Source organism: Platalea leucorodia (assembly GCF_965183815.1).
Source record: "Platalea leucorodia genome assembly, chromosome: Z".
Classification (NCBI taxonomy): Eukaryota; Metazoa; Chordata; class Aves; order Pelecaniformes; family Threskiornithidae; genus Platalea; species Platalea leucorodia.
Genome location: NC_138858.1, coordinates 64786607 through 64813359, shown reverse-complemented (window position 1 = coordinate 64813359; position 26753 = coordinate 64786607). Strand labels below are relative to the sequence as shown.

Below are 26753 nucleotides of genomic sequence, written 5' to 3'. Positions count from 1 at the left end.
TTATCATGAGGGCATAGGTGTTCCAAAAACTAGACTTTGCCTCTCCACTTGTTTTACGTATGCTGCCAAATAATATATATAATCAAATTTCAACTTTGCTGGCTTGGACAAATTGTATCTAGACTTGCAGACGTGGTAGATTTCCTTACAAAACCTGTAGCTCTTTGAACCTTCCATTTCTCTTTTAAGATGACTGAAGACTTTTTTTTTTGTGGTTTTATGTGCACTGATATGAACAGTTCTGTACTGTTCGGGGTTTTTTTAACGGACTGCATGATAAATTGACAGTCAGTTAGAAAGAGATGGCTTGGCAACAAATAGGTGGATTATATAACATATTTTTTGGTTAACATAAAGCATTGAAAATAGGTGACCTTCCTTTTCTTCTTGTGTCCTCTAGCTGAGCTGGGAGACTATGACCCATATAAGCACACTGCGGGTTACGTCTCGGAGTACCGCTTTGTTCCAGACCAGAAGGAAGAGCTGGAGGATGCCATAGAGCGGATACACAAAACTCTGGTGTAAGAATTCAGTACTGTTGGGAGCTTGGCAGGTAACATCGGATGGGGAGATGCTTGGTAGGTGAGGAAGGGAGCAGCTTGTGGTGCAGAGTGGAGGTCTCTGGGCCCAACAAAAGAACAGAGTGCATCCAGATATGTCCCTCAGAAACAGAAAGCATTTTACATAATTGGAGTTGTTCTTTTAGGAACTGAGTAGGACAGTAACTGGAAATACGATGTCTGTCAGACCTAGGTACGGGTGTTTCAGAACCAGCAGTTTAATAGCTCTCCTGTTTCCTCTTAGTTTTGTAGTTAAAAAGAATGAAATAAAAATCTGTGAGTTCAGTTCCCTGTTCCAGGACAGATTTCCTGCATAATTTTGGACAAATTGCTTATTATGCCTATGCCTTAGTCTGCTGTCTGTAAAATGGGGATAATAACATTTCTTTTCTTCGTACTGCCCTGTGTATTCAAATGAACTGTTAGGACAAAGCCACTTTTAATCTCATAATGTACAGCACTTGGTACAATGAAACCTCTATTTTCTTGCCAGATCCTTAGCTGGGGTAATGGAGTGCTTGTAGCAACCTGCATGAATCTTTGTTGGAGCAGCTCACATTGCAGGAGGTACCAGGAAAGCAGTTTGTATGGCCACGGTTTAAGTGATAATCTCAGTTGCAACATCTGCGTGAATTAAAGAGACAGTTTGGTTTTACAAGCATAAAGTCCTTTCATTTTATTAACCAACATATCTCACATAAAATGTATTGGCAGTGGTCAGTATAATGGATTCCACTGTAAGGAAGAACATATGATTTGTAAGAAAAAAAGCAGCACCTAGAAACAGAGTCATCAGGCAGAGCTGAATAACACAGGGCATTCAAAGTGTTGGTTTCTGGACAAAACCCAAACAAATTCCCAAGTTTGGTATGTGATGCTAAAGCAGTGGGAACGCAGGGTATCTGGTGGGCCTCGAAATAATTTCGGTTTAAACTGAACAAGGCACTACAGAAGTTCACAGGCATTGAAACTGTACCTGCTAACATTTCTTATGTATGAGAAGGAGCTGAGAAGGCACGAATAAGCTAGAGTTATGGTACTTGGCAGGGGCAACTGTTGAAGAGATTGCAGGAGGAGAATATTAGGCGCACTGCAGACAGGACAAAGGAGAACTGCAGATATCTGATACATGTATGTCAACAGACCTGGGAGATTAATGCAATCCCAACTTAACCTTTGTAAAAACTGGAAAAGACAGATTAATTTTTATAATAGAGACTGCAAAACTTCAATTATCCATCTCCCAGTTGCAGGAATAATAATCACATTGGACACAAAACATGTGAGTTGTACTATCATTGACATTCTGGATAATTGATAGATTGGTGGATCCCAAGATGCTGCTTTGGGAGTCAGTTGATTTTCTGTCAGACTGCAGTTTGTGCATACAATGTCTTCCCTTGATTATTTGTCAATGTAGTGGGAAGCAAAACTGCAATAAGGACACCCAGGAGGTGGACTGGAGTGCCCAACAGATAAGCAAAGCAAGAAAAGAACTAGTGACCTCTGGCCCCATCAGCTCTGTCAGTGCTTGAGAGAGGAACAACAGCAGCAACATAGAGAGGAAAAACATAGCAATCTCATAGGAGAGTTAGAGCAAAGAACATAATTTCCAGTAAAGAAGGCAGAGCCAGAAAGTGATCCTGTGTGAATATAGCTTAAATACTAGGTGCATTTGCAGGAGCTGTGTAAGTAGTCCTCTTTGGAGGAGGTTTAATTCTACACTGTCTCTCGCCATACAAAAAATATTAAAAAATCCCCAGCAATTCAGAGCCATTTTTTGTCCTCCAGACTCATTTTTAGAAATGGCCTTCTATGTATGAAATACTTTCAGTGAGATTAGTTTTAGACTGAAGTACTCTTGGTGTATGAGTAACAGAGGCCAAACCACCAGTCACTGTGTGAAAACACTGGAAGTCAGAGAGATTTGGCTTCCCAACCTGCTGTTCCAAATATTAGACCACAGTTTCTTCAAAAATGCAAGATGTGAAATTGGTTTTGAAAATAAAACATATGCCAGAAGTTCAACCTTACGTAAAGCCAAAATAAACATTTACTTGCTTATCTCTAAGTTCATGTTCCTGGTAAGTGTAAAGAAGCTTGTTCTAACAAATTCAAGTTAGGTGCAATTGTGATATAACCATTTACTAAGATGAGAGCAGTAAGAAACATTTTATGAGTATGTTCATCATACCCTTTGTTAAAGTAATGTAGAGATAATCAGAACTCGCCATCTTGTATGTAGATCTGGATTTCTTGATTCTCTTGCTATAATGAAGCCACAGTCTGGATAAAGGTTAAATAATTTCTTGCCTGTAGTTTTGCATGTTAGTGTTATGTTACTGTTGTGCCTTGTTTAATGAGAATAGGTATTAACTCAGAGACACAGCTGTTTTCTTTGAAAAGTTCTCCTGTAATTGGAGTCTGTGCCAGTTGCCACATTGACCTGAGCTTTCTCTTTCAGGGAAGAGAGTTTGTTGTTCAACAATTATTTCTGTGTGGTTGCCTGACTGCCTTATAATAATTGACGCCTTACAGAGAACCTTACTACAGGTCCTTTTGTGAAGTAAAAAAGTACCATTTTTTCTGTTCCAGAGATTGGAAACTGAGTCACAGAAAGTTTGTTTGGTTCAACATCACAGAGGTTGTGTTTGAGAAATGAAACTTGAGATTAATTGCTATATACCAGGCCACTGATACTAAGCAACCTTCATTCCTCTCTCTCAAGTTTTTGTAGTCATTAGTGTAGTAAATCAGATAAAGACCCATTTGCCTCAAAAAGTTTATAATTTTGAAGATGTATTTCAGAAGCTGGGAGAACAGTGTTGCGAAGAGGATTGATAACTGTCTTAAGACTGTGTCTAGTGTTTTTATACGCTTATTGATCTAAAGCTCTGATACTCTTTTGCTGCTTGGCTGCAGTTAGGTGTCAGGGATTTAGCAGCATCAGAAGAGTGTGAAACTAAGAGTGTACCCATTGCTAGTTCAGCCTGACTGTCATCAGCACTGCCAGCATTGACTTCTGCACAGGTGACAGTGGTCTCTTTAGTTAAGAAATTTGAAGCTAGAATGGCTGAGGGCATATCCCAAATTATCTCACCTACCAGAGATGTTTTAGGGATAGGTTTGTGATACGGTTTGGAAGGACTTCTTTATCCTTTCTGGAGCCCAGCATGGAAGCATGGGGATTTTTGCAAGACAGCTGTAGAACTGCATGTACCTTGCTTCTACTAGTTATGTCCAGATAAACTGGTTTTGGTTGCAGGTTATCTCTCAGTTTTTTACACGGCACAATAGCTATTCAGGAGTTAATTCAGGATGCGTTTTTTTGAGCAAGTTTCTAAATCAAGTAAGGTGAGGGAAGTCAGACGTGGGGGCGGGGTTTCTGACAGCATCAAGCAGCCTGCCTACTGCAATTGTTGTCCCATCTATAACCCAGCATGACAATCTCAAGGTCAGATAGGAGGGTGAGGTGACTTTATGTTGTCATGCACATCTGGAGGAGCAAGCAGTGGCTTCAGGGCTTGCACATGAAGAAGCGGATGCTCATGGTGCTGGAGGAGGGATATGATCCCTCAGTTCAAATGGGAGATCTTGTATTGGCCCTCCAACATTGCCTGTTCTAGACTGCAGCAGATCTGGGACTAACTCATACTTGGTGAGTCAGCTGTTGATGTATGTTGAATCGAGATTACATGCTGTCAATGGGGCATAAGGAAAGCTAAAATGCCCCTGATAGTTAGCTTTGTGAGTAGCTTTCAATATCGTTTAGGCCCATCAGTGGCAGTCAGGTGCTCTTTGTCAATCTAAAGGAGCGGTGCATGTCAGCTTTGTGGCTGTTACATTCTTGCTCTGTCATTACCAACTGCAAAGACTGTTTTAGTTTTGGTGTGTATTGTCAAATTTTCTGATGCTGAGGAGAGTTTGTGTTTTCATACACAGTAAAAATGAAACACTTACCCTTTGTAATGGTGGGAATAGTTTCTGTCCCTGACATTCCCCTCTCCCCTTCATGTTCCGTCTTCTCTATTTACATTTGGGAGGACTTCCTCCTCTGGCTTCCATCTGCTTCCTTCAGAAGCTCCAGCTCACATCTTTACTGCCTTTAATATTTTTGCAAATACACTTTCTTATAAATTATGTATTATTGTGAAAATATTTACACACACGCACACGCTTATTTGACATTTGAGCCTTTTGGTACTTTCAGAGACAGGTGAGAATAGTGGGATAAGCACATCAGCATTTTTCTAAGTATCATCAGTAAGGAAACACTAATGGTGGTATTTAAATTGGTGTTGGATTCTAGCACTAATTCAGTAATGGGGTAATCCACTTTGCTCAGGACTGGTATTTAGCCTCCCTGGGGACTCAGTAGGACAATACTGCTCCAGTATATATTTTGCTTACATTTCTGAGAGCTACCAACAAGATTTTAAAAAAAATCAAGCCATGGAGTAAATTTTAATAGCAGAATTGGATAAAAGACATGTCAGATGTGACAATGCTGACGTGCTGAATATCCAGTGTTCTGCATATTCAGAATACAGAGTTGAATCACAGATCTACTGAGAAATCCAGCTCTTGAAGAAAGGGATTTCTCTCACAAGCTTCAGGTCTGCTGCTTTTCCAGGAGTCCTTGGAAAGAAGGGCTAACACCTGAAACAGTATCAGTGCTACTGCGTGGATAAGGTGGGCTGAAATGTCCCATCTCCCAGATACAAAGAAGGCATTTTAAATACCTATGCTATTGCATTCTTGCTAGCCCTGCTGTTTCACGTTTTTCCCATTGGATGTGTTTTTTTACCTTGTTAGGCATAACACAAAGTTGGGAAAACCTGGAAAGTAGCTGCTAGGCTGGAGAAAGGACAGGGCAAGAAGCGAGAATGTGCATGTTGCAGGACTTTTCCTGGTCTTGCTCAAAATGTTGAGCTCTGCTTCACACCTTGAATTTGAAAAGTAGCAAATGCAGTGAAGTGTTTCCCCAAGAGAACAATCACAGGGTGAAGCAGGAGATGCATCTTTTTGAGTTGATGTTTCCACAAGATGTGCTATACTTTCCCAATAACAATCCAGTAGCTTTCACAGAAGTATTAAAAAGGAGTGAAGATGAAAATGCATCTTCAGTTATTTCACGCTTGCAACAGACTGTCTTGCTGTTGTATCAATGGCAGTTATTAAGGGAAGAACAAATTAAATTCTGAGGATAAGTCCGTAGAAGGCTTGAATTTATTTAGCAATTTTGTTCTTTTTGAAAAGAAATCCTTCATCAGTGATGTCAAATATGTCCTAGTAGCCAGTTTTTTTTTTTTTCCCCACCTGTTGTTTCCTACCAGCATGCAGCTGATGGTAGTTTTTAACTGATGAATTGATATTTGCAGATAGGAAGGCAGGCTGGATCTTTGAAGCTGGTAGTCTCTTGAGACAGACTCCAAATTTTGTTTTCACAGTAGCAGACTTGGGTATTACCAGTTGGTGTGACTTCCTGTAGGCAAGATTTTATGAAGAAGAAATACTTTATCTGAAGTCATGAATCTTGCTTTCAGAAATCCTTTGTAGTTTCAGCACTGCTATGAGGAAATAGTACCCCAGTCAATGATTCCATTCCTGCTTTCTTAATAATCATGTAGTTATTGGGAAAAAAGTTATTTTGCATATTCAAGCCTAAAAATGGAATGTCCGAAGTGTGCTTGTGACAGCAGGGAAAAGATTAGCCACTATAGTAGGCATGCACTGTATATATGATAGTATATATCTTGGTAGGATCTTACAGCAGAGAGTTTAGTAAAAGTTTGTGCCTACTGTCCAGTCTCACTTGCAGTGAGCAGAAGTACAGTGCTGACAGGATAATGACAGTCTAAACAAATGGTAGGAAGGTTGCATACCTGTCCAGCAGACTGTATTTATTAATATGATCTATTTTAATATGTTGACTGGAAGTGCAAAGTTCTTATGGAGAATTTGGTTTGCAGGGGTCAAGTTCCTGCTGAGGCAGAAGTGAACTACTTAGGGGTGGCCAAATCCCTGGAAATGTATGGAGTGGATCTCCATCCTGTTTATGTAAGTATTGTTTAAATATTTTAAATTTGGTAACAATGAAAAAAAAATTCTTGTACTAGTGAGAGGGAGAGTATTTATATAGTTTAGTTGCCACGGAATAACTCGAAAGGAAATGCTGTGCTTGAGAAATTGAAAGGAAGACATCTGTACAGACTGAGAGGATTCAGTTATTCATATGTACAGAAGCCTAGTGGTTTTCAGATGAAAGGCTGTGTTTGTATTACACCTATAAAAAACAAACAGTTATACTCTGAAAAAAACAATTCAGATAAAAAGAAGTAATTAGTGCAATTGGCAGGAGAGATGAGAGAAGGTTATAATCTTTGTCTTTGACACAAGAATTTGCACATTATTCTTGTGTAAATAACAGCAAGTGTGTCCTGAAACCTTTTCAATGCCATTGCAAAAACTAGGGTGGGGTAGCAGCAGCATGTCTGGCTTTTTTTAATATTCATTGTGAAGGTTTTGCTAAAGATCCAGAGTATGCTTCCAAGCTTTTCCACTGCTGTGTCATGCAGCATTGCAAGTTGTCTGTATTGCCTCAGCAAAACCCTCCGCTTCTTTTGTAAAACAGAATGTATGTTGGGATTGGATCCAAGTTATCACCTGGAGGCTATGTGCTCCTGGTGGAAACATCATTCTATCTTGTTTGAATAATTGCACTTGTGGCAGGTTTTTTTTGAATAAAAGGAAATCAGAAGTTCAAATGGGGAGTTGTAATATAGATAGTTCACTGAGTTAGATGTCAGTACTTTGTAAAATTACTTGAAAGAAAATAAAGAAATCAAGATACTACCAGAAGATTAAGTATGTATTTCCTGCTGAAAGCTGTGTAGCCTGTGATATGAAGTATTTTTTAATGCACCCTGTGGCTTAATTGTATTCATATACCATGCTCTGTGCCCCTCCCACTCATAGAAAGCTGGGGGAGTTACTGGAACAAGATTCAACATGATCCAACAAAATCATATTAAATTAGCAGAGCCTGGAATTTTTTTTTTCTTTTAGCTTGCATGTCCTGTGCAATGAGATCCCTGCGTGGGTAATGAGGGGTGAGTTGTAATATGCCCAAGTCTAATCCATGAATATCATTGTTTCCGTTTATATTACAAGAGCAACCGAAGCCCTCATTTGAGACTGAAGCTGCACACTTGAAGAGATGTAGTTGTTTTCCTTGCTTGGTCATATTAAAAGTAAAGTTGCCTTTACATTTAGTTCAGTGAGGAGCACAGGCAGAGCTTGCGGAGGTGTGCTTGAGCTTTCTCGCGTCAGTAGTCACACAGAAGGACACTTTCCACAGTCAGTCCGTCTCACAGTTGGTATTTTTTGTGGTTTGTGCTCTGCTGGTTTAGAGCTTGCAGGGCTCTTCCTCATTGCTTCAAGTAGGCAGATCAACGAGCTTTTGCAGCTTTCTTTTAACCTCATGCGCTAAGTTTTGCACTCTTTCAAGTGTAGGGTGCATCTGATTTTGGTTACTGACTGTAAATGAGGGAGGCGGGGGCCTTCTGCCACTCGGCACCAGCATTTTCACCTTGTTCTCTCCTGACGCGGTTTGTGATTTGGATACTGACCTCAGAAACGGTTTCCTTTGGAGGACATGATGCACGCGGCTGTTCCTTGCATGTTACTACCCATTCTGAACAGAAAAGATGCTCTGAATCTCTCTAAGGAGCTACTTCACTTGTAGCAGTACGCAGGCCATACTATTTTAGGAGGGAGAAGGCAGCTGTGAGGTTATATTATAGTAGAAGAGGTCAGAAAATCACTATTTACCTTCAGTTAAAAGTATGGATGTCTGTTGCATTCATGTCTGAATAAAGAGTTTAGCCAAATAGCTGAAAGTAATTCCTTAAAAAAAAAAAAGTTATTTTTCTTTTTCACCACGGCATGCGGAATGTCCCATTCTTTCCCTCACTGCCCTTCTTTCTTGCCTCTTTGCCTCTATGCCTACAAGTTTTCATATAGGAATGAAAATAGTAGATCAAGTACTATTTTTCCATTTGCACAGAGAGTGAAACATTATGTTCAAGTTAGTCCTCAGGCTGACTTCCTCACTATACCTCACTGCTACAGTGATACAACTTGCAACTGTGTGAATGACATACATTTTTATTTTCTAGGGTGAAAACAAATCTGAATATTTTTTAGGATTAACACCCATAGGAGTTGTTGTCTACAAGAATAAAAAACAAGTAGGAAAATATTTCTGGTATGTATAATTTAAATGTGCAGTCGGTGCTAAAACAATAACAATGTTGTTTTATGGAAATGTATGATTTGTGATATCTATTCAAAAGGTTAATTGTATCAATAAAAAAAGGTATAGTTGGAATTCCTAATCTTTGTCTGGATTATACAGATTTTTAATTTGTTGATAATCCAATTATTGAAAAAAAATAGTTCACTTTTACCATAGTCATGCTGAAATATTTAAATACTGCTAATTTTGTGTTGATAGCTAGTGCATACCTGAGGAAAAAAAAATCTCCCTGTGAATTCGTTTCTGTCTTTGTATGTAAATATATACAACTTTATGTTTTATTACACATGAAATGAAAGTCTCACGAAGTTCTATCTTTCTTTATTTCTAATATTACAGGCCTAGAATTACAAAAGTTCACTTCAAGGAAACACAGTTTGAACTTAGAGTCCTGGGAAAAGATGTAAGTTTTTATTTAAGCCTGAAAGGAAAAAAAAAAAGTAATCTCAGTTCTAATGAAGTGGGAAATTTTGTGTGTCCATCAAAGTCCAATTTATTTTAATGAAATTTACTACAAGAAACCATCAAAGTGAAATTAATTTTATTGGTAGTTACTGCAAGAAAATTACCTTATCCTCAAGTGTAGTATGTTCCTGATGGTGCTTGCATTTTTATTAAAGAAAGAGGAGGAAGAAGATTTTCTGTCCACATTTTGCAGGCAAGGGGGGAGAACTTCAGCAGAATCGTTCTGAAGTTGGAATTTTATAACAAACTGTTATCATTTTATATCATACTCTGTAAATTAGAGTAGACTACTTATGGTGTTACATTGTGCTTTTAAACTAGGCTAAATCTACAGAGAAAGCTAATATTAACCAAAATGTGGATGGAGGAAAACTCACAAAGCTGTGAGGCACAAGTAATTTTATAGCTTGGAAACAGAAGCAGTCACATAATGTAGCTTGAAACCCATTTGTCAGTGTTTAACTTCATTGTGCTGTTAGACCATTTGAGAGAAAACAATGTTGGTTCCAGTGGGGTAATGATAGCAGGTTGATAGCAAGAGAACAGGTTTTAAGATAGAGTCAGTGGAAAAAGGAGAAATATATTTATCACCTATGAAGCATGTAGGGCGGGGGGGGAGGTGTTGAAGATGTAGGGAAAATTATGACGTGTAATAAAACAAATAGTTGTAGTCATTCTGTCGTTTTTGGTATCTGGTTGAGTTATAAGTTTGCTGAGTTATTTTTTGAAAATACTTTGTAGGTCTCTTTGGAATATCAGGACTGAAAGTTTATAGTTTTGAAGAAGTATTAACCTCCTGGCAGCACTCCCTTTTACTGATTATCTATGTATCTTAATTCATCTATGTAGTGGTTGTTAGTCTTGGCCGTTATTTTTCCATGCGGCCATTTGGTATGTTTGGTACATTCTGGGAAATGTAAGTGTACTCCTGTCTGTTTGTCTTAGTTCTGTGGTGGATGGCATTTCTTGTGCCTCTGCAGATGTATTGGCAAGTTTTGCTTGTGTTACTCCCAAGTGGTTTGTTTCTGTTTGGTGTGGTGATCTACGGGAAGTTTATTTCTGATGGTGTGTTTCTTGAAATTGGAGAATTGTTTGAAGGCTGGGGGAAGGTTGGGAAAACTTTTCTTGATGTTTCACGTGAAGGGTGAATGCCTGTTCATGTATAAACAAGTCTGAGTTTGACTTAGAGTGAATTGCATTGAAGTGATGCTGTAGTTTCTGTTTGATGCCACATACGTATAGTTTTTGTCTGAACCATATGGAATTGCAAAGGTTTTACATGCTGAGCAGAAAACCTGGAAGCTTTGGAAAACATGCTTAAGTTGAGACTGTGAATGTTGATGGCTGGTGAACACTTACTATTGTGATCATAAGGCAAACACTTTGACAGCACTTGGTAATTTCAAGTCTCGACAGGTACTTTTAGGAAATTGTTCAAGAGAACAGTAAGTACAAGGGTGTGTACCATCATTAAAATCTCCTTTGCAACTAATACTCATATGAAGTGTTTCTACAGTGCTTCATATCCTAACAAGATCAGGAAAGGCTAAAATGGCCCAGAAAAATCTTCCTCTCCCTTTTTTTTTAAACATTATGGTGGTGTTACTTTGTACAAAATTATGTGTTGGAATAAGTAAACAGTAGCCCTAGTTTCTGAATTAAAGCCACTGTAATAATTTATGCTGTTCCTGCACCCAGAAAAGCTCATCAGTGTATTTATACAACTGTATGTTCTGATACTCCTTGAAAATTTAACTCACAAATTTCTTCTGTTCCTCCATTTTTTTGAATGAATGCTATCACTTTGTCCTTCCATGTTGGCACGTGAGTTTGCAGTATGTGATAGGAGAGTAAACGTGCCATTTTTACTTCATTCTGCCTCCTGGGATATCACTTTACAGCCCAGGGATTTAATACTTCCCTTGTTTCAGATGTGGTATACGAAGTCTGGAACGTGTTATGTGTTTCCAGTTAGTTGGAGAGAATGCCAGAAAAGATTCAGGAAGAGAAGAAATAATGGACACTTTCCTGTGTCTTCGACAGAGCTTTATGACATATAGCAAAGGAGTTAACATCATGTAATAAGAAGAGCAGATTATTTCTGAGTGTATTGAGTGCTTTGTGTGAATCATGTTTTCCATACTGTAGCGAAAACTCTGTGCAGGCTGGATTTTTGTTTGTGTTTCCACACACGAGCTACGTTTATTCACACTGACGGGCACCTTTCATGGGTACACCTTCTCATCAAGAGGAAGCTGTTGTTGCTTTTAGTACCGATGGAGTGTTGCTCTTCCCCTGCACAAGGTTGCTTATGGTAACTTCTTTGTTCTCCCTTTCAATAAATTTGTCTGAGATTTTTTCAAACCTACTGAAAGAATTTGAATGTGTGCTTCCCACTAAAGGGGTGGAAGTGGACATCCTGATCTCCTTAACAGATGGCAGACATGGCAGTCTAAGTGTACAGGTCCATGTCCTTAGGCTACCTGAAAAATACACTGTGGGACGTCTGTGTCAGCCATATTTATGGCTGCTGAGTTTGTTGTTTACACTGTTTCACTTTTCATAAACTTGATGATTTACTGAGCAGAAGATATTTATGATTTCTGCCTTACGATAAAGGTGCTTCACCTTTCCTGTTTTGTAGTGTTACCTCTTGTATTTCTTCATATCTCTTGCACGAGAACATTTTGTGTGTATTTAGTTTCTTTATATTTTTCCTGCATACCTGTTACTATTGTGTGCAAGCATGAACATCAGTATTTTGGTTTTATCTTTTACTGCTTTGCTTGTATTACATGTTTTCTCCCTAAGGCTATTGCCCCTTCACAAACAAAATGCTGCCGTTAATATTTGGCTGTCTGTGACTGACCCTGACATAGGAGACTAATGACCTGGACCAGCTGACAGGAACTCTTTTTTCAGTGGTGTTAATCATTGAATCAGTATTTCATTGTCCCCCGAATGGACCCATGCTGTGAATTCTGAGCTAGAAACATGTTAGGCTTTCCATGAAACCACTAAGTATCAGCATGAAATTAGGAACCTTTCCCCTGCGAGGACTGCACAGAAGGATTCCCTGAACATGACAAACAATGGCAAAGAATTTTTGAGGATGAGAAAAGGGTATTTTTGTGCAGGTTCCTTTAAGAAAACCAAGAGATCCATCTGATGCCTGTGCACAGTTCCTGGTAGCATAGATGTCAGTTGAGCAACATTGCTGGAAATGATCCAGCAATACAGGTGGCTGCCAAAGCCCGCTCCCCCTGCCCCCGCCGCTTCCCGCCCCAGTGCAGCAAAAGGGACCCTAATCACAATGGATGCAGTATGTGGAAGTGGGTAATCGAAGGGACGCACAGCACAGCTCCTGTGCTTTCCCCGTGTGAGGAACATGGCTTGCTTCCTAGATTTCTCTCTCAACTACGGACAAAATAGAGAAAAATGTGCTTTGGTAGATTGTCTAGGCTGGGAACGTAAGTGTAATAATATGCAGGAGTGAGGGATGTGGAGCTTTTTTGCCTGTAGGTACCAAGTACTTCTGTGCTGTTCCCCACAACCCCACAACTGTTTTCTGTTACAGCGCCTTTTACTTTGGTTGCACTGTGTCTGAACATGCAAGTGAATGATTTCACTCCTTTGCAGAGTTTATGTGAAGCTTCTGTACTTGTTACTTTTCATGTTTCTCTTTCACCAAAACAGAAAGTGTTGAATGTGCAATACACTTGCTTTCATTATTTTTTCCTGTAAGAGAAGGGTCTTTTGGAAGTCTGAAATTTTTGTTTCAAGGGATTTTGAAATTAGGGTTCTTTCAAGTCAGAACAAACCCCCAAACCGTGCAATTAAAAATGATTTAGAAATTTTCAAGACATGCCTTCCTCTGCAGTCTTGCTTAGTCAGATGAAGAGGCCCAGCTCAGCTGAATTCGTAAGGTGAAGTTGGTAAAGACGGTTTTCAGAAGCAATACCAACCATTGATGTATGCTACAGGAACTTCAGGGCAATTCCAAAGCTCATAATGCTCCCCATTCTGGTGGCTGAAACTTGTCTAAATACAAGATTTTTCTGTTATTTTAAATAGTCTCAGAAAACTCTGGAAATATGCTTTATTTTTTTAATCTGCTTTTTGTAAGTGTCAGAAGTCTGAAAAGTAATTATGTTAATAAGGTGGTTCAGCTGTACCCCTTCTTGAGCTGTCACATGCTATGTTCCATCTTGAGTTGCAAGTTCTAGGCAGGAACTTTTGATTTATTCCTCTCAGAGTTTCTTGAGAAGATTGAACAGGGTTTGAAGAGATGTTCCTCCTGTTCTAAAGTCGAGTTTAGCTTAGGTTTCAATTCCAGACAAAAATAGCATTTTGATCTTTATTATGGTTTAAGAATTACAAATTACTTTTGTACCATTTGTATTTGTGCCCACTTAAGCCAGAGTGGTAGTGGAGGGTGGAGGTGAGCAAGCACAGTGGTGTTAATACATCATACAGAATGATTTTGGCTTGTTTGGGTTGGTTGGGGGGTTTCTTGCCATTTCTTAACCACTTTCTGAGCCATCAAAGAAGGATTGTAAGATTGGTTCAACGCTTGATAACAAAATCTTCAGTAATGAACGTTTTTGAAGGAGAGCTAGGATTAAAATTCGTGCATGAACTTAAATTCATTGCCACTAAGGTGTTACTGCCAGCTTTTTTTTGTAAGTTCTTCTTTAGTCTTTTTTTTAATTGGTGTAATATGAGGCTGAGATATGTTAGTTTCAATCTTGACATGCTTTATGCAGACTGGCACAGCATTATTGATTTTAATTCCTGACTGGTGTAATGTTCTTAAAGATTGACCTTGTGTAACCAGTAAGAATACATTGTCTGTTACATAAGCTATGATTGGTATGCATTATGTAAATATATGAAGACAGAATATTTCCTATTGGAGTTAACAATTGATAGTATCCAGGTATGTGCCTAACCTGGCAAAGAATAATGTTGGGAAGCAGTAGCTTCAGAGCTAGTGTTAATATTTCTGTTTGATGTATATGCACATGTATTACATGTACATGCAGTCTGCTCTGTAATGGGGCAAGATCCCTCCTTATGCTATGTTAATATTCAGTGTGACTAGGAAGAGTGGAGTCTGTGCTGGCAGGGTTCCTACTGTGGTTTTTGGTTTGGGTTTTTCTTCTTCATTTTCTGAGCCCGGATTGGTGGGAATCAATATATGTCTTGTCATAAATTATAGCAGCTAAAGCCTACTCTGAATCATAGGTTTTCAAAATGTTTTTAATCTGTGGATGAGTGCAGTGCTCAGTGCTCCACGGAACGGGTGTAAGCCCACTGACAGTGGCCCTCTTATCCTTGGAGTCATCCATGAACTTCACAAACAAGGGATCTTCTGGCCCCCAGGGGGAACACCTGTCATTTTAAGTGTGTGTCTTCTCTTCCAGGCGGACTTGAGCTTGCCCTGCCTGGGCACTGAGCTAGCTGGGTGCAAAGCTGCTCTGAGCTTGGAAGCTGTGTAATCCGGCTGGTGTGGCAGAGCAAGCTGGGAGCTGTTTGCAAAGGGCCGTGTGGGCACTCCTGAACTAGTATATCAGCTCTAGCAATTTCAGAGGCATTTTGTGGTTAGGTAGGGCAATGACCCCTCTGACTTGCCTCCTTTGAAGGCATTAGTAACATGCTTTCAGTCTTTCAGTTAAGTGGGGGGATGAGTTATGGTGGAGCGCTGTACCAATTACCAGCTGTTTAGTGGAGATCTCAAAGGCCCTGCCAGATCAGTCTTCTGGCTGATTTTAGAGACAGCCTAAAACAGATAAGGGCTGTGGCTACATGTTTGAGTGCCTGTCCATTTATAAGCTCATAGTACAGTCAAGCTATCTGCATCCCCTGTTCTAGTCTGTTTCTCCTCCCGTGGGTAAAAATGGTGGCAAGGCTATGGCAGTATGAGCTTCAGCATGTTTTGGAGACTGCAGGACAAGCTTTTAACTCATTTAAAAGGAGGGGAATATTTTATGTTTGTCCTCACAGTTTTTTAGTGTCTTGCCTTTTTCAGGACTAGGAGAAGGCAGTCAAAGAGCTCAGCGATTAGATACTACTGCAAGGGATGCCTGTCCTTTTGCAGCCCCTGGCCATGTGCTCCTGCCCCATCCCTTGCTGGTGCAAGTCACAGATGTGATCAAAAATCACCATACAAAAATAAGTGATTTTCTGCTTGTTTGGTGAGCACAGCTGGTTTCCTGAGAGAACAGACAAACACCAAAGGTGGTTCAAAGGAGAGGGGAGATCTTCAGAGTATGCAGACAACCAGGACTGCTCTGGAAGCAGTGAGCCATCACGGTTTATGATGCCTCACCTTTGCTACACTGGGCACTACGAAAGCAACAGGATGAGTAGCAGGGAGTAACTTGTGAGGCACCAAACAACACTGAATGAGTTTGGAATTTCCTATAAATCATTAGTAAAAGTACTATAGGTCTTTGTTTCTTTTCGTTCAGATGTATGAGAATAATAAGAAAAAAAAACCAGCTAACTCTCACTACCTGTAAGAAATTACAATTGTTCAAGATGCTAAAAGTGTTGCCTTTTATTGGAAACAAAAGTTCATGGTGTTAACAGTTAAGGTCATCCTTGCTTTACCTGTACAAATCAATTTATTCCCTTAAGGGAGAAAAATTAAACTTGGAAAATATTAGTGTCTTAAGTACTGCTTAGTTTTTATATATGCATTTATAAATTGTGAGGGTAATCACAGTACTCTTGCAAGCCTTAAAAAGTCTTAAAAAGTAAATGGAGGAAGTCCTAAACCTAGATATGCTGTATGCAGTGTCATATTGAACTTAGTTGCAGTAAGTTACTGAATCCTTCACAGAAAAAGTGGTAACAGAATTATGAATTGTTTTCTCAGTGTTGGTGAAAGACCTTGGAGATGAACATTTTAGGCTTTCTTTCTCTCTTTTTAGTAAAATTTAACTGTGCCATTTGACTTACTACAAGCATCCATTCTGAGGCAATAGTTTTCAGACCTGTGCTTTTCCTTCAAATTCAAATAAACAAACCTCATTGTGTTATCAGAAAGCTTGGTAGTCCATCCCCTGATTTTTAGGCAGTTGTTTCATCTTCCAGATCTGAATTCCATAACTTGTTGATAAATTGGATCTATAGGACTATGCTGTTTTTTCCTCAGTGCTTTGATTGCTTCATACTAAGTATAGATGTTTCAGCGCGTAGTTAATCATAAAAATTTTTTTCTTACCAGCTGAGATGAGCTTTCTTCCACCTTAGAAAACAATGCCTTCAAATGATGGAATCAGTAATGTTTGCTGGTCAGATCTTTCAGTCATATGGCAATGTAGCTATACTGTCCCTCTTTTAGTCACACTGATTTTTGTGTGTTATGTGCCATTTGTTCTGTTCATGGGAAAATTCTAAAACTTTAACTTAAAAAAGAAGAAAAAATGGACAAGTAGAACCTTTTCCTTGATGGGAATCTTCCCCTGAATTCCAGTGGCATTTGAATTGGGCTAATAATAAGATATGGCGGAAATACCTTATTTTAAAAAGTCTCTTTAAAAAAAAAAAACAAAACACCCCTGGCTTCTCTCCACCCGTCCCTTCCCCCAACCCACAAACTCTTTCCCCTGAGATTATGGAATTAAATAATTTTAAGTGCAACAGAGGATTCGTTGCCTAAAAAAAAAATTTAGGAGTGGACAAAAAAGGAGCAAGATCCTGCATATTAAAAGTGAGTCATTGAGTTCTTTCCTAACAGAAGTTAAATTGACTCATCATATTGCATAAAGTTTGCAATACCACAGGCCTGATCTGATATTATTATTTAAAAGTGCACTGGTGACTTACGATTGTGTGGGTTTATGTGAAATCACATCAGATGACAGTCTGATCTAGAAATTGTAACGTAAATTAAATCATAAAATCTGAAGCTACATTTCTGTTATGTGTAAAATAAGCAAATGAAAAGTATCCCTTGACATGTCTTCTTTAAAACTTTAAAAATGTAAAAATGCAGTATGATCTTTTAGTGGGTAGAGTCTTGTTTCTCGTTGCCAGAGGAGCAGGAGCAATATGGTTACTCTTGAAAATTCTAGTATAAGTAGATTTTTCTCCTTGACAATCTTCAAGATTCTCCAGGAAGCTTTTTTTTTTTTTTTTTTTCCCCCAGTTAGATTTTTTTTCTGTTTTACATGAGCTTCATTTTTTAAGTTTGTGGTTTTACTTTTTATAAATGAAACTTATTTTTTCTCCAAGTTGAATGCCTTGTGAATCCTGCAGAGAGATGAAGATCCCTATCAAGCCTGAAATTGTGTTTTAAGGAACTGTAGGCATATATTTATGTGACTAATCTACTATATAATCATTTAATGCTATACATAGCAATCTCAGATAAATCTGAGTTTTCAGTATTCTCAGTGGCTGTATGTCTTACTGTACTCCTAGAGAAGAAAATGTGCTTTTGAGAGAAGACTAGAGGATGATTTTCATTCCTTAGATATTCCATGGGACTGTTCCAGCCAGCCATTAAACTAACTAAAATAATCCATGGGAGAAAATAAGCTCATGTGTATGTCTCCACTTTTTTTTTTTTTTTTTTTTTTTTTTTTTTGTCAGGGAATGAAATCTCAATTATTCTAACCACAGGTGCAATGTTCTGTCATTTTTACTGTTATTTGTTTCAAGGTGGAGGAAAGGCTGCTAGAGCAGGTAATTTGAGATTTTGTGAGACTGCCTGACAGCTGTTAATAGAGATATAATTGGTTTTTGTTAGAGGTGAAATTTTGAATTCTAGAGAACATACTGAATTAGTTCACAGTTTGCAAGGTGCTTTCAGGTCACCATACCTCATTAAATGAAGAATGGGAGAAACTTGCCAGAACTCTGGCACTGCAGAAGTTTAACTAATGCAAGGGCATCCATTTCCTAAAATCTGCTGCTGAAAGTGATACGAATCATACCCCCTTTGTAATTCACATAGCGGGGAAATGGTTTTAGGACTCAGTTTTGTTACAGACAGTAATGTAGCACACTGAGGATTTGCACTGAAGTCAGTGGGACTACTCATTCTTTGTGAAAATCACAGATACAAAACTGAGCACTTAAGTTAACTGAGTGACAGATATATGGACGTGTATTTTATGTGAACATATTTGAATGTTTAGCTTGTGTATCACACAAGCAGTGTGATGTGTCTGTTGCTTCTTCTTGCCTGTTGGAAGTATTTTATAGTTTGTGTATGTCTTGACTTCTCTTTCATCTCTCCCTGCCTTTTTCTCATGTCTACTGTACTGACGGCCACTTTCCAGTGATTAGATTTTAAGCTTTGAATATTCTTTTTTGTTGTCTTCCTTAAGAGATTTTAAGGTGGATTTTATGGCTTTTACCTTTGACCTTTTTCCTAGTATTTTGAATTATTCTGAAGTTAGCTTTTTTTTTTTTTTTTTAAATCTTTCCTTCCTCTCATGTTTTTTATTTCTGGTTTTATCTTGGTTCTTCTCTACATGTATGTTTTGTGCATTTTCTCTCTGTGTTGTTGTCTCATATTAGTTTATCACGAATCTTGAGTTTCTTTCTTTCACTTGTTCTTGCCTTTTTGTATACTGTTAAGCAGAGCCTTGGGAATATATTTTTGCTTGACATGAGAGGTGCAACTTCAGAAAACACCGGAAACATACTATTTGAAAAAAAACTTTGTGCATTTTAATTAGGTAAAAAGCCAATATCTATGAACAAGAATGAAGGAAGAGAAGTGTTTCAATAATATCCTTTCTTTTCTGTTTTTCTGTATCTAAGGAATTGATTCTTTAATTATTTTCAGGCAATGAGAAACCAAAAAGAAAACCTCTTTTAAATGAAGAATTCTGCAGAACTATGGATCCTGCTTTTTTTCATATTGATGTCTTTTCTTATGTGCATTGATATGAGATGGTCGGTTCTTGTGTTCAGTAAATGAAGATTCACTTCACTGGCAGAATCCCTCATAACAATATTGATTTATTTCATTTTGTTTTCAGTGCAATGAAACTTCCTTCTTTTTTGAAGCACGTAACAAGATCACATGCAAACATCTCTGGAAATGCTGTGTAGAACATCATACATTTTTCAGGTGAGTGATGCAGAAGTTTTGGTTTCGTTACCAAAAGGTGGGAGACTATATTGAGTAAGAACCTTATCATACCTACAGAGTCGTGTAACACAGGCTTGGTGCCTGGAACCACATTTTTTCTCTTGGTTACATAATGCTCTTAAAAGCTGATGCCTTCCCTTTTCTTAAAATGATGTGAAACAATAATTTTTAAATTGAGTAGTTCAGTGGTTTCTTTTGTCTCGGAATTCTTTTTTTTCTGTTTGCATAAAGTAGGCTTTAACAGAAGTGTCCACAAATGTATGTGGAGGGATTTAAGCTGCCATATACATTTTTATGTATTTAGCCATCAAATTTTCTGTACCAGAATTGGCTTGAGTGAGGCCTTTGGATTTCAGACATTACTATTTCCTATAATGCAGAGAAATTTTGTTTTTTCATAGAAAAACTCATTGAATTTCCATAATGTTTTGCTTACTTATTGAATTGTATAAAATGTTTCCAATATTACACATCTCAAAACACTTTCTTTTACTGTTGCAAAAACACTAACAGAAATGTGGAAGGCTGTCTAGCTCGGAACTGGTTGATGGGAGGCTTGGGGCTGGCTTTAGCAGTGCAGTAAATGAGTAAGATCAGAATCCCTCCTGCAGTCTCATTACTGTGGCACGATGTTTTTGCGTGCTCCTGTGAAATATTAAGTGAAAGCCTGCGGTTGCCAGCAGTTTACAGTAGACCCTGAAATAAAGAGGTGCGTAGTCAAAAGAGGAGGGCATAAACATGAGGCTCTGTGGAGCTCTCATCCCCATGAGAGTCCTCCTGAAGGTAGGGATGAAGAGGAACTAGCAGAAAAGTTTGTATTTCTCTTCTCTTTTCTTGGGAAGGGGACTGTAATTGAGACTTATCTATGTAATTTACTCTGTTCTTTTATTTTTCAAACTACATAGAGTGCCAGAGAATGAATCAAACTCTCTGTCAAGAAAATTCAGCAAGTTTGGATCCATAGGTTATAAACATCGGTACAGGTGAATTTATTTCATTGTTTAAACCTCAATTCCTTCTTCATTCCTTCTTTTCTTCTCTTTTCTTCCAATGAGAGAAAAACCCCACCCAGACTATGACTCAGAGCAGTTCTGCTGACAAAGCATGAATCAGGGCCGTTTTAACAGACTTCTGTTCAATGTCTGGCAGTTTTGGGACAAATGTGAGTTACTTCTCATTTTCCAGATCCTCAGAGTTGGCTGGGGCCTGCTGTAGCCCGTAGTGAAAGTGAGAGCAGCCTTGGCAATGCTTTAAGTCAAAGTGTCCTTGTAAGTCCTGAAATTATGTTCATGTTGTAAAGGGTTTTTCCTGACAACTGTGGAATACCAAAATGAGGAGGCATATTGGCTGCTGCCTTTCTTCTGGGAATTGGCAAAGCATTGGTGCAAAGAAGTGTATAATGTCTGTAACGGTGATGCCCTTCTTTATAGCTGCAGTTAAGCTATGGCAAGGGCTCTTGGTCTGAATCATATCTAATCCTGTAGCAGTACTGCTGGTGCAGTGCTGTTGATTTAAGAGTAAAAATGAGGGCAGATCTGAAGGGAGATGGGGGTATCTTTTCTAACAGGAATAAGTGGCAAAATTGGATATGCATTCAAGGCTGCAAGCCTTCAAAGATGCAGTAAACTTCAGACTAAAGGTGTATAGGGAGCACTTAGTCTCAATTTTAGCCTGACTTAATGAAGCAGGCAGTGTAACATAAAGGGCGGTTCATACTGTGAGACAGAGGAAGATGTGGCAGGGAGAGTGGCTTTAAGATCCTCTAGCTGCTGTGCCACAAAGGACTAACAGAATATAGGATGTAGTTAAAATTCTAAGATAATTCTAAGAAACGCAGTAATTTTTACTGAGTTTTATTGAGACTTTATGTTTTTAAGCCTGTTGAAATGATGGAGTCTTTGTCTAGTGAGTAAGGCACTTGATTTGGCAATTGGCAACCACTGTTTTAAATCCAGTTCTGTCACGTTGGCTGAGCAATTTTCAGCCAAATAATTTATGGTCTGATTTTTAGAATTGCTTTAGAGTTGTGTACTCAGTGAACCTGAAAAGGATGGTGGAAAGCACCAAATCAAATTCAAAGCAGCACATCTGAAAGCCAGGCCCCTTTCTTTCTCCATTTTCATTTTCCCTGTTGGTCAAGTGAGAATAAAAATAGTTTGTCATCTTTTGTAGTTATTTTGAAGCTGCCGGGTGAAAAGGTTCTGTTTCCTATAATGTCAAATTTTAGATTTTTTTTCCATGGCCTGCAAATATACCAGGTTTGTTTAGGTTTATTTTTGGCTTGTCTATCTGTCTCTCCTTCCTGTGTGTATTTCCACCATCACTCAAGAAATACATGGATCATAATGGGTAAGGCTGACAATCATTAGTTAGGCAGTTCTTTGTCACTGCCGCTTAGGAAGACTTTTCTAAAAACAGGAAGACTATAACCCCCGATTTCTCTAGCAGCTCCTGGATTGGAGTTAGTATCTGTGGTAGGTACTAATAGCAGTGTGTAATAGTAGCTCCATTACACTTGTCATCAGTCAGTCAGAATTCATAGTCAACTGTCTGTTACCCTTGGATGTAAGATCTTGCTTGCAAGGAGGGTGTTACTGATGGAGAGATGACTATGCCAGTGCTGAGCCTGAGCTCATGTGACTGAATTTCAGGAGACTCCAGCCAGGATGACTGGTGTGTTTCTGTCTCGTCTTCTTCAATGTATTTCATAATAATCCAGATTATTTGGGTTATCACATTATCTGGCATGATCCAGCTTCTTTTTACTGAAGATAAGAGGGGAATGATTGTACTGCCTTTGGGGTTTCTAGTTGGATCCTGACCCATATAAACCCTGTCTGTGAAACTGGGTAGGAGCTCAGTGGAGTCCTGCCAGAGTACTGCAGATAAGAGTTTCCTTTGTTGGACCATTTCAGCAGATTGGAGCAGGGCACTGGTGCTGGGGAGGAGAAAACTTCGTACTTACCAGGACCTTCCAATGAATTTTAAAAAAATACTATGAAGCAGTTAACTATGTTCAAGTTATTCCTGCTGGTGGTGCATTTAAGTTTGTCTTCCTTTTTTAAGAAGTTTCAAGGGTGCTCTGTGATATGGATTGCCATGTTGGGGTGATGGTCATTACTGACAGGTACGTTTATAATGTTAGTTTTGTCTAGGACACATTAAAGTATATATTACCCTGTTAGTATGAAGTGTTCCCTGTTTTGCTGCAGGGATTCTTGAGGACTCCCTCTGACCTGAGTGGCTGTTCTAGTAAATATGGGTTGTGCCATCTAGTTGCACCATATTGATTATACAGTGTTAATGATAACTAGTCATAATCAATTGGTGTTTGACCTGTTAACTCTCGTCTTGGAATTCACAACAGCAGTAACAGCATTTTCACGTGCTTCGAAAATCTTCTCTTTGCTTATCCATCAGCTTTGACTGTCTTCCCTCTTTGCCGTTGGTCCTTGTTGTAGCACCAAAAGCAGTGACAGTGTTGTGTATCTGCATACGTCATTAGCTCAAAGCAGAAACCATAATCCCACCATTTGACTGTGTATGTAAGGGGACCACTTTTGGATTTTTTTTCTTTGCTTTTTTTAAATCTTCTAAGCACTTCTTAATAGGTGGCAGACAGTTTTCAGGAAAGCAATTTCCTTGTCTTAAGATCAGGTGCTTTGGTTAATATGTGGAGGTGTTAGTGTGAGTGGAAGGGCTTATCCCCAGATGTTTTGTGAAAACTGCTTCTGGGATTTGCAAGACTGGCATGGCTGCCAAACTTAAAAGTTGAATAGAAGTGTTTTCTGGCTAACTTGGGAGAGAAAAAGCCATTAAACTGAATATCAAAAAACAGCATTACTGTGATGTAATGTTAGAATTTGAGGGTTTTTTATCCTTTAATTCTTTTACAAATATTGAGAAGATAAAAATTCTGCAGTGCTGAGTACCTCTGTGGGGCTATTGGTGAAAATACAATCATCCTAATGGAATCTATTCGCATAATCTACATATGTAATGCCTGTATAGTTGCTTGGCACTTGCTAGTATGATACCTGTTTACTTCTAGGTCATTGAACTACAGGTGTTTGAGCAAGTGGGAGTTAATGCTAAAAATTACTTCTCTTGTGTAGTAAGTTTCCAGAAGCAAACATGGAGTTTTGGGGAGGAATATGAGACCTGTTTTACATTTTTGTCATGAACACTTGGAGTGTCATAGTCACATGGAGAGGAACATTAAAATCAGCATAAAAGAATTTATTTAAACTTAATAAATTATTTAAATTGTGCAATGAAGAAGAGCCTCACTGTAAACAGGAATCGGGACTTCTACTCAATTTATTATCATTTGAGACTGTGCTAGTGAAGAGTACTTTATTGCAGTTTTCTTTGCATGGGGTTTTCCATGCCCTTTAGGTTGTCGTTCCACATGGCAGAGAAGGAGCTCCTTACTGACTGGAACTGGACAATGTTAAATATGTGTTTTCCTGAGATAAAAACTTAGGGAAAGAAATGAGAAAGTAATCAAATTATTTAAGAAAGTCTTATGTTAGAATATTCGAGGTTACAAAAGGTCGCACCATCTTAGCCTCTTCCTAATAAACCAGCATTTTGTTTTAGTTGCTTAGCTCCTCCTGAAAATACTCAGTATAGAAGAGATTGGCACAATCTGTTGATAATTCTGCTAATGACTGATTCAACACAGAGGTCAAGGTAGTGCTACTCTGCAGAAAAACCAGAGCTGGAATGAGAAGTGAAGAGCTAACAAAACATGCTGCCCAAACACCATGCATTTTTTTCAGTCTAAAGATCCTCTGTTTCTTTGATCATTTTCCAAGTGTTTTCCCATTATTTTCTTGTGTTTTCAAGTGGCAGGACATCTTTGCGGATGACCAGAGACCCTTCTGTGCAGCTCCCGCGGCCTGACCAGTGCATTGAAAGAAGCCGCAGCAAGACCTACCCCAAAAGGGCACAACAGACTGGTAAGTCCTTCTCTGATGGGCCTGTGGAGAGATGTCTTGGGTTCATTTTGTTTTCAAGAGGTGACTCAGAACTGCGCAGTGTCCTCAAGGGTCTCTCAAGAGTGGATTCTCTCTTTTGCCTTAGGTCAGTATTTATACCTAACCTTAAATGGATCTAAAAACTCCAGCTTTGTGCATAAAAGTAAAAGAGATGGTGTGGATCAAACATGATAAAACCCCGTGTTTATGGGTCTAATGCAAAGTATGAAAGGGAAGTTTGAAAATGGGCAGTGAGAACATGTTTTTTTTTTCCAGGAGTCCTGTCTCTCGCTAAAGAATTTTATACCTGTGTGTCTTGGTATCCTATTGTTTCAGCTGCTTGACCCAAGGTGTCTCTCTTGTACATCCTCTTCCCAGTTCAAGGGCAGTATCTGTTTACTTTGGTATTAAGTGGAACAGAAGTTAGTGCTGTGCCCTCTTCAGTTTTAACATGCTTCAGATGTGTGAGCTGGAAATCTCTTCTGCATGCTGAAGATGTCAGAGGAAGCTGGAAATTTTTACCGGCGTTAGAGGAAACATGTAAGATTAAGCACGGATCACAGGAGTCATGCCTAGAATAATGGATGTTTCCTGAAATTTAGTAATAGAGGCAAAAAGCTTTTCTAATGTTAAGCTCCAGTTCTATATGTGTGTATGCTTAGCTTCATCTATGACAGCAGTCATGCAGATTTCAGTTGAATTCGCGCATGGAGTTAAGTATATATGTGTTAGCAGTTTGAGAAAAAACTTGTCTGGGCTTTAAAATGTAAGCAAGATTTCTCTTTATCGTGGGTTAGTACAGCATTATAAACTTTTGAGAGTCCCCATTTTTAAAAAGAGAGCAGATATATACATCTGGAAACCTCCCATGTTTATTCTAGATGCCATCTTTTAACTCAGAAACAAAGCTGTTGTGTTCTACCTTTTAGCTGCAGTGGGTCTTGAAGTGTAGTGTAATTAAAAGTATTGCCCTTGGAAAACACAAACAGTTTACAACAGATTTTTTTTTTTTTTTTTAAATTTTATTTTATTTAGTTAAGTGTAAGAAGAGAAGGATTGCTTTGCTTTCTGATTATGGTATCTTTTTGTTGTGTCTGCAGTTGTCAGTGGGTGCCTAAGAGGACAAGAAGTTGTTCACCCTTGAACCTAGTCGTGACTTAGACTTTTGTTCAGCTGGACTGTCCCATTCTTACGGTGGTAGTTCAAGATTAACAGCATTTCCCACGTCATTAGTCCCCAGTTCAGTTGTGCAGAAAGTTGTGTTGCTGTTCAGAGGTAAACTTCTCAGCTCAAACTCAGCCCTTAGTTGAAAATATATTTGCCTTAGCAGAGGCAGTGAAAGTCAGTCTATATTGCTGCAAGGGTGTGCGTGTTGTGCTTGTTGATTTTTTCCAGTCTCTTTGACTGGAATTGTGAGGAAAACCAAAACCTTCCCATGGCCTGTTCTACTGATGCAACGTGATGCAGAATTCTCTGGGCAACGTGTGTTTGTCATTTTGGTGGATTTAAATACTTTGTTTTACTTTAAAATAACAAGGCTGCTTTTTTACCGTCTTTCTTGTATATATTTGTGTAATCTGTATCCCCCATCTGAGTTGTTTTGCTTTTAATTCAACTTAATTGATTACCCATTTGTTCCAAGTGTGAAGTCATTTTCCACTGGGGTAGGTGTATTACCTCAAATGATTTTTAAATTAAATGGATTTGTTTCATTTCCCGTTTAAAATATGGACTAAAGGAAGAGAGCTGTCATTCAAATTCCATCTTTCCCTATAAATGAGCATGTTTTTTACTCTTTATTTTTTCGGTTTCTATTTAGGTATTCACAATGATAAACATCTAGAACTCTTTCACCATTTAAATGGGCTTTCAGATGCTGAAGGCCGACTGACTTCTCCTCCATGTGTCAGACACCGTGTGACAGTCTGTTGCATGTCACTGGGATAAATCCACCCCTTTTCCCCTAAACTGGTTCTGGATATAGCAAAGTCCATCTCACACAATAAATCAAATCTGTTTGATATATTTTAAGCATCACTTGTTTAAAAATACTAATCCAATGTAGCTTTTACTTTTACAGAATAATTTTTATCTCAGAAATGAGCCTGGTGGTGTAAACAGTCGTATGAGTTACTTAAAATTTTCCCTGACTGAAAAGTTTGAGAGAATAATATGACATTTCTTCTTAAAATAAATATTGCTTTTGCATAATGAGATTACGCTGATGGTTGTCATTGATGCCTAGTACTTTGTTCTTAATTTTGTGTTTCTACAGAACACAAAAAAATTGTGTGTAATAAAAAAAAAAA

At 38.6% G+C, this 26753-nt stretch overlaps 1 protein-coding gene across 1 annotated transcript in view; it reads left to right on the top strand.

Moving 5' to 3' along the window:
* The window catches only part of EPB41L4A (erythrocyte membrane protein band 4.1 like 4A), a gene marked incomplete at its 3' end in the record, with an annotated part of 134826 nt that overhangs the window by 71501 nt on the left and 36572 nt on the right, over positions 1 to 26753 (top strand). The window contains exons 6-12 of the mRNA XM_082336219.1: positions 401 to 521; positions 6533 to 6620; positions 8741 to 8829; positions 9220 to 9283; positions 19350 to 19441; positions 20368 to 20445; positions 24314 to 24426. Coding sequence (XP_082192345.1) covers positions 401 to 521; positions 6533 to 6620; positions 8741 to 8829; positions 9220 to 9283; positions 19350 to 19441; positions 20368 to 20445; positions 24314 to 24426 — 645 coding nt within the window. The remainder of the gene's footprint in view (positions 1 to 400; positions 522 to 6532; positions 6621 to 8740; positions 8830 to 9219; positions 9284 to 19349; positions 19442 to 20367; positions 20446 to 24313; positions 24427 to 26753) is intronic.